The sequence below is a fragment of the Anastrepha obliqua genome, chromosome 4, assembly GCF_027943255.1.
Source record: "Anastrepha obliqua isolate idAnaObli1 chromosome 4, idAnaObli1_1.0, whole genome shotgun sequence".
Taxonomy (NCBI): Eukaryota; Metazoa; Arthropoda; class Insecta; order Diptera; family Tephritidae; genus Anastrepha; species Anastrepha obliqua.
Genome location: NC_072895.1, coordinates 37,305,094 through 37,313,888, shown reverse-complemented (window position 1 = coordinate 37,313,888; position 8,795 = coordinate 37,305,094). Strand labels below are relative to the sequence as shown.

Here is an 8,795-nt window from a genome sequence, read left to right as displayed (position 1 = left end):
ATGTGGGAGTTGTGAGACACCGTTTTTTTCGATGTTTTAACGCATCTTTCATAAGTACCTCGCAATATTTATGCATTGTTTGTATACATATATATCATCTGCAAAGGTGCAATGCCGAAAAAGTTAAGCAGAAACAACTCCATTCATTGCAATGTATGCGATCGAGCTGTGCACCTAAAGTGTGCCAATTTACGAACTGGTTATTATACATGTTCTCACTGCGAATCATCAGATTGATGGCATTGCATTTTTTATACACTTTTTTATAACAATTGTCATTTCTTTTTTATTTTTCATCTTAATAAAGAACTAACAACTAAAATAAGTCATTTTTATTGATTTAAACCATGGTGTCTCACAACTCCCCACATTTTTGTATTTTGTATTATATTTTATATTATTATATACAATTTTAATTTTAAGGAAAATTGTAGTTTTGTTAAATAGGCCATACCAATAGCTTCCAGTATTCATTGACTAAAGATTCCATCGTTGACATATGCAGAATATTAAGATTTTGAGTAATACGGGTCCAAAAACAAAACCCGTCTCACGGCTCACCATTCTCCCCTATATATTTACTTAACCTTCTCTCCTTATATCACTTATTATTGGCCAACATTTTTTTAAATTAATTTTTTATTAACGATTCTCATACATTTTTTAGAAGCATTGTACAATTGCACCTATATTCTCGTATGGTGGATGGTAGGTATGTGAAATGCTTGAAGTACCAGTTTGGCACTCCCCAGCAGCACTAAAGCGTCGCTTTGATATACTCGTATAAAAGTATACTAATAAGCAATTTTCATTTGATAATTCAACTTGTTTTAAAAAGCGTTCTACAATATAATCTCTACTCGCTTCCCATAAGGTCTGCTACCGTTGTGCGTTTGCGGTGTCTTCGAGAAGCATTCAGACGAAGTAAGCTGGATGATACATCGTTGACAAGATTTGGAAAATAGCTTCGTTACTTCAGTCACAGCTGGTATGCTAAAAAACCATGAAGGTTGCTATCCTTTATTTAGTATGGCGCGTTTATAACGCTCCGCAGGATTTTATTTTGCAGACGTTGGATAGAGGTGAAGCCATTTGGCTTCTTGATAAATTTTGAATTTACGATTTTCCTCTAAGTGTTTACTACTTCATCTTAAATGAAAAATACTTAATTTTAGTTTTGCATAAAAAACAAATACATAACTCTTGTTGCCTTTAGATTTAAACAGATTCTTTGGGATGAAGTGCGATATTGTTACTCTGTTCTGGTAATTGAAAACGCTAGGTTAGGTTAGGTTCGTATGATTATCTACTTAGCGTTCTCGATTCGCAACTTCGATTACTTCATGAATTGCATATGATTATGTTTTCAAATGCTTTAATCCTTATAGATTTAACTTATAAAAACGTTTTATAAAAATGTTATACATATTTTAATTTTTTATTTAAATTATTTGCGCTATTAAATCATTATTACATTTAAGGTATTCTTACAATAGTAAGCCACACCTTCAAAGAGAAATAATTATTGTTGTGGTTTTGCAACTGTTGCTTTTCAATACGATCAATATCCAAAAAAGTTAAATCCGCAAAGTAACTTGTCTGGGCGCCGTATTCGTAAAATTCCATGCTGAAAGACGGACATGTCATCTGCTAGGTTCATATCTAGTGCCATTAGTTTTTCAGCAGCCAAGGGGTGCCAAGCACCGAAAGTGCATGCGGAGTTCATCTTCATGGAAGAAATAAATAACATTTATAGGATCAATTTAATTGGCATTTTGCATAAGGAGAATTAAATGTGTTTTTAGCGATTATATATAGTTAACTATAAATATTTGGTTGATAAATTATAATAATAGTAATAAATAATATACACTCGTATTTATGTAAAGTAGAGGTTTGGCAGTTTTTTATATGGAAGAAAATACTTACCATAAAAAAAAAAATTACCGACTTCAAACCTGAACTTTATTAAACTGCATACCTACAATTTTCTGAATTTTATTAAATTTTTGAGGAATTTCTGCAAAATTCTGACCTTTGACTTATGTTTTTATATGATCAGCCATATTTTTATAAATTAAATAACGAAATACATTTAACATGAAAAATATTGTGAATATTGCAAAAAGATAAAGCAACTTAATTAATATATGTGAGCACAAGTGTATCTTAATGGATTATGAAACCTTCACAATTTTTTGTTATTTTAATAATACAAAAAAAAGCGTGGCATGTGCACCAGGTTTTTTTTTGAGATATATAAATCTGGCGGTAAATATACAGGCATGCAGTAATTAACACTGAAAATGCATAGGTTAGGTTAGCCTGGTTGGCAATAAGCCACGCCTAGACTTTTTGGTACCTAGCGATACCAGATGGAGACCGACCTTTATGAATACGGAAAGTAGACATCATGTAGAGATCCGCTTTTGAGACGTCCTCCAGACCATCAAACAATGGGGCTCCCAGGCATTTTAAACGCGTTTTTAATAGTGCCGGACAGATGCACAGAATGTGTTCTAAAGTTTCTTCTAGATCCTCTCTGCATTTCCTGCATTTGTCCGTGTTAGCAATCCCTATCTTGTACGCATGTGCAGCCAATAGATTATGACTTGTTAGCATACCTATGACAGTTTCTTGTCGTTAGTTCTACACATAACTTTTGCTGTTTTGCATGTGGTCAGATTAGTCCACCTAGTTTCCACTAGTTTTTTTCATGTCGTCGTCCATTTCGTTGTAGGTATATAGTTTTTAGTATATAGTATTTAGCGGTTTTGGTATGCCGTTCTCTTGTTCAAATGGTAGTCTAACAGCACCTTTTGCTATCTCATCTACTATTTCGTTCCCCATAATGCCTTTGTGACCAGGTACCCAATAGATATGCAGCCTACTGTTTGCGGCTAGCCTTTCTATGGCGTCCCTGCTCTGTTGAACATTTTTGGACTTAATACAATATGAGCTTATTGCTTTTTTATTGCTGCTTGACTGTCCACGTATATATTAATTGTTGAGTTCTTCCTTGCTCTTGTGTAGGCTAGCTCCGCGGCTTTAACCCCAGCAAAAACTTCCGCTTGGAAAATACTGCTATGGTCTGGCAGCTTGATCCCTAGTTTTGAGCAGTAAATGCCCAATTGTAATACGAAACCTTCTCTGCTAATTAAAGTACGGAGTCATGCAGTATGTGCAACCTGAACTCCACTTTCCTATTGAGCTGTGTCCGAAGGTTCTACAGGTGAATACTCCAGGAGTCACTAATCTCTTCGCGGATTTCGCTACCAGGTTTTCTGCCATAAGATCAATAGGTGGCATGCTAAGTATCATTTTCAACGCCGCCGTTGGAGTGGTTTTCATCGCTCCATTAAGTATGTCAGTTTTCTCGTCGCAGTCCATCAAACTAGGGCCGAAACATCAATATCGGTCTAACTACTGCCGTGTAGCACCAATGCATCAGAGAGGGTGATAGACCCCAAGTAACGCCCAGCATTCTTTTACATGCGTACAATGCATTACTGGCCTTTTTCATCCTTTTCTCAACATTGTGCTTCCAAAGCAATTTTTCATTTATGTACTATACATATGGGTCTTTAATTTTTGCTTTGAAAATCAGTTGTGACTATTAGAAAATTGATTTATTTTGGGGGTAAATGCATTTTTTTTAACAAATTTTTTTTTTTCTGAGAAAATATTTTCGGTTAACCTGAAAAGTATATATTAGTTAAAGTTAATGGAGCTTCTTACCTCCTTACTATAGTAGTGGCATCGACCGTTTAGGCGCGTTGAGGGAATGTACTCGATAAAATCTATATAAGGACAATACGGCAGCAATAAGGCGAGACCTGAAAAACAATACTACGCATAATTTAGATTTTCTATACTACTACTCGTGCATTACCAATGAAACCTGAACTTGGTGGATTTTTGCGAATGGGACGTTTCCCGACAAATGTTTGTAAACTTTGCCATAGACGCCAGACAGAATGCGGATCGATGAGGAATGCCCGTGATTTCGGGTAGTTGCGCCGATATATGCCATAGTTGGTGAACAAGTCGTAATCTGCTGAAGTCGTCCATTCTTTCAGCGAGGTATTATACTTTCCCGGATCCCAGGCGGCAATTGTGACATTTTGGAAGATCGGTGCGTGAGTGAAATTGAACTGCGGCTTGGTAACGACCTGCAATGTGGTGTCTGTTTAGTACAGCTTTACAAATGGCAGAACAACATTTTGATGGAATAGAATTCATAAACGAGTACACATATTTACATACTATATACATACATACATACCTATTTTCGGTTAACTGCTAAACAATTCTATACAAATTACCTGAGAGTTTAAGACTCGAATTGTTGTTTTACTACCAACATCCACTTCATATCCCAGCGTAGGTGCGTGATTAAATCGCATCACAACGTCATGTGCGTCTTAAGGAAAAAAACATTGCATAATGTTCAATATACCGAAATTTTATATTTAAAGGCAATAGCAATAGAAATGGGTTAATTTGAAAGCAACTTATATTTTCTTTGCTCTTTTAACAAAAACTTCAGACCTCTCGCGCAGATGATGCACGGGCATCAGCTGTCTGTTAGTTGGCTAATTGACAGTGCAGAGTATTGTTTACAAGCGCGCAGAAGCATTTTGCCGAGAGAAAACGCGAAAAAAGAAAATCAGTAATGGATTCTGGAGGTTGCTTTGAAGCCGTGGGCAGACAAACGTTTCAGTGACAGACTATGGATGTTTCAACAGGACTCGGCACCGTCTCACAAAGCTCGAGTGAACCAAGAATGGCTGAAAAACAACGTTACGAACTTCATAACGTCCACGCAATGGCTCTCAAATTCACCAGGCGCGAATCTAATGGATTTTTCTCTTTTGGGCATTTTGGAGAGCAAAGTCCATACTAAAAGATTCACCAGTGTCAAGGCGTTGAAAAAATCCATTCTCCGCGAGTGGGCCAAAATACCTGCAAGTCACATTCGGACAGCTTGCGATTCGTTTCTGGACCGCCTCAAGGACATAGTCATGGCAAAATGTGGTCATATCGTGCAAAAGTAAATAGATAATTAATTTGGTATTATTTTCACAAATTTTTTGCTTTGAATTGAATGAAAGTAATTTTCCAAACTAAATTTATGGCCCTTTTAATTGGTTATATTTCAAGTGCCAGACTGTGTACGAAGAACTAAAAGGGCCGAGGCCGACTCCCAACTCTAATTGTTTCGAGTAGCTACACATCCGGAGCATGTAGAACTTGCCCCAGTGTTACTCTTAATCCTCCGTTAGCCGAAAAAGCCTGGCCAGACCCGGCTGCACAACAGAGGGTTAATACCGTTTTACACTTACTTCCCATCGACTTAAACGTTATTTTCGTCGCTGTTCAAATTGCAATTGGGCTAAAGGAAGTTTGTCTTTGGAGGCAATCTTTCAAGTGACATGATGACGTTTTTAGGCTACCGCATTTCTTCGATCAAATTCATATAGATTTCTCTATCCGTAAACTGGAGTTTGAGGGTCGTGCTAGGGTAATCTTTCCCAGTGGGTAGGATTAGAACGAGGTAAAAATCTGTAACTAAGCTGGTATCTTTGTCTTCACTGACGACTCCAAGATGAAATCGGAAGCCGGAGCAGGGGTTTTCTCTAAATCAGCTAATTTATTGATTTTCTTAAAACCGCCGAATACTGCTGGTGTTTTTCAGGAAAAGGTCTTTGCGATCCTGCAGGCATACCCTAACATTTTTTTCGATAGTCAACCTTCGATCAGGGCACTGACAACGCCATGGTGCAGTTCCAAACTGGTCCTTGTGTCAACAAAAAAAGAAAAAAAAATGGAAATACAATAATATTTTTGGCATTGAATAAAAAGATAAAAAAACACATGCAAACGAGAGGGAGCAGAATATTTAAGTTCCTTTATAAAATAAAACATTTTTATGTCTAGCACGCGGTGCAATAAAGGAAAAAATAAAAATTCCCAATTTTTGCAAAAAATATAAGATTGTGTCTCTACAAAGAGCCAATTTATACGATGACTTTTCACCCTCGGCTCTGCACATTCTCTTTTAAAAAAGACTTCGAAAATATTCGTGGATTTACACGATAACTTTTTGTTTCCGGCTTTCCTTGCGTGTTTTTGACGTTTAAGTGGACCATTTTCTTTCCTCGATGAAAGCGAGCCTAAAGTGCACTTGAATGAAGATACGAAAATGTGAATAAAAAAAAAAACTCCTCAATTTCGCGGATTGTGCGTGCATGCCTACCCCGTTGACTTCTCTACACTTTTCATCACCAAGCCGACACGCATGATTTTCCACTCAGGCTGAATTGGCTCAAAATTTCCGTTCTACATATGTATAATATATTGTGAGAAATTACGGATCAACATATAATCGAGCATATAATGGAAGCTTTAGCCAGAAGAAGAAGAAGCTTTAGAACAGAATGGGGATGCCAACATTTTCCTGAGCAAATTAGAGGAATAGAGGCGCGTATGGCTGGAATTGAGAACTATGGGTTGTCATTAGAATCACATTTCGGCATGTACATCGATTTTCGCGAACAAATCTTAGATCAAAATATTTCTAGGATTGACGGACGCCTTATTACAGTCAAATTGTTAAGGGTTCAATCAGGAACACAACAAAAGAACAAGACCTTAGAAAAAAGAGCTGTAGATTTTCGAATGAAATTATTTCCAATAGATGCCATGAGCTCATAATGTTGAAGAAATCCTGTCCGCTTACGAGGTGGTCAAAGAAAAACCTTTTTACCGTGCACTTCTACAACACATTGGGCAAAAATTCGGGGTGGACTAGTGAAGCCTTAGTGGCTTGCAATGTGCTCTAAAGCAATTGGGCTCAAACTAAAAGAGTTTTGTCCCTCTACTCGGCCGAAAAGAGGAGTAATATAAACCTCGATCAACAATTGAACCAAGCAGGGCAGATAAATTCTAAGCTGAACGAATATTACGCGTCCTGGTTTAGTACGATCAAGTGGTTTACTCGGGTGTTATAACAACAATAACATCTAGCAAACTGTATTTAATAATGGCGAATGATCTGTTTGTTAACTTCGTTGCCAAGTATAAATATTAAATGCACTTAAGTATTCCTTAAGAAAGTAAAAAAAAAACCAAAAATTTGAATATTTACTGAATTACCGATGAATTTTCCCATCTTTGAACCGGAAAGTGAACCTGCACTTGATACAATTGCGCATGCCTTAATATCCTTTATTTTGCGGAATAATTTTTGCTTAGGGAAGAGTTTTCCAATTTCCAATTTGTGAAACGGAGGATCCTTGCGACGTAGTATCCTTACGCCGGCGTCCATAACTAAGCAAGGTGATGGATAGTACTGCTCTTCGAAGCTGTTGGCAAATACAGGCTTAAAGTGAACATTGTAGAAATTGGATTCGTTTGTTGAGTCGGTTAATGATTTTTCAAAAATGTGAATTATATGTTGACGGAAATTCGCAGTTTTATTCTGGCAATTCTCTAAAAGCTTATCGAGACAGACGAATAGTTTTGGATTGAAGGTAAGTTTTGTATTTTTCGATAACTTTAGACGGGGATGTGGTGAAAGTTTTGTGGAGTTTACTGCTGGTTTCTCCCGACTTTCCACGACGAACTTCTCATTAGGATTCCAGCGCACATGGAAAACGCTGCGACGTTTGCGTTGATGACAATAATGGCAACCTAAATTTGGAAGTAAATGCATGGATATTTAATATATTATGTCTGCCAGAAATTTATAAGTGTGTGTGTGCTCATTTGTACATATGTGTGTATCTTATCTACAGTGCATTTTATATTCACAGTTTGAATACCTGAAAGTTTTTGTTTTTAAATAATTTTTTTTTTTAATTGTTTATATTATTTTGAAGCTACTTTTAATATGTATAATTACATATAATAAACACAATAAATAAGTAATTTTGAATAGTTCCTGTCTAAATAAATATTGAAATAATAAAAACAGCTAAAAAAGTGGCATAATTTGGGTTGGCTGTTAATTTTTTAAATCAAACAAACTCAGAGATAATGAGAGTTACCCCTTGTAATATCAGAGGGAAGTAAATTTAGTCTTAATATATATAAAAACATAGGACCTTGCGACGTCTACTACAGCTGCCATGTAAAGGAGCGCAAATTCGGTGTCGGATTTGTTGTGGGAGAGAGACTTCGTCGCCAAGTACTGTCGTTCACTCCGGTGGACGAGCGTCTCGCAACAATCCGCATCAAAGCGCGATTTTTTAACATCTCGCTAATTTGCGCCCACGCCCCGACGGAAGAGAAGGACGATGCGATCAAGGATTCTTTCTATGAGCGCTTGGAACGTTCCTATGAGCGCTGCCCCCGCCACGACATAAAAATCGTGCTTGGCGACTTCAACGCCAGGGTGGGCAAGGAGGGAATTTTTGGTCCCACAGTCGGAAAATTCAGCCTACACAACGAAACATCCGGTAACGGACAGAGGCTGATCGACTTCGCCGGGGCTCGAAACATGGTAGTCTGTAGCACCAGATTCCAGCATAAAAAGATACACCAAGCTACCTGGCTGTCTCCTGATCGAAAAACGCGAAACCAGATCGATCATGTTGTGATAGATGGAAGACACGCTTCTAGTGTATTAGATGTACGTACGATCCGAGGACCCAACATCGACTCGGATCATTACCTTGTTGCAGCCAAACTGCGCACACGCCTCTGTGCAGCAAAAAACGTACATCTACCTACGCAAAGAATGTTCGACATCGAAAAGCTGCAATCACAACAGACAGCCAGAAGATTCGCCA

At 37.5% G+C, this 8,795-nt stretch overlaps 1 protein-coding gene across 1 annotated transcript; it reads right to left on the bottom strand.

Moving 5' to 3' along the window:
- Positions 1–1,466: 1,466 nt before the first annotated feature.
- LOC129244087 (beta-galactoside alpha-2,6-sialyltransferase 2) lies at positions 1,467–7,804 on the bottom strand. The gene is made up of 6 exons (XM_054881703.1): positions 7,798–7,804; positions 7,159–7,695; positions 4,326–4,423; positions 3,893–4,172; positions 3,739–3,836; positions 1,467–1,726 (listed from the first exon to the last, which is right to left on the bottom strand). The coding sequence occupies exons 1-6, from the start codon at positions 7,802–7,804 to the stop codon at positions 1,562–1,564; spliced, it is 1,185 nt and encodes a 394-aa protein (XP_054737678.1). The 3' UTR covers positions 1,467–1,561.
- Between the last annotated feature and the right edge of the window lie 991 nt (positions 7,805–8,795).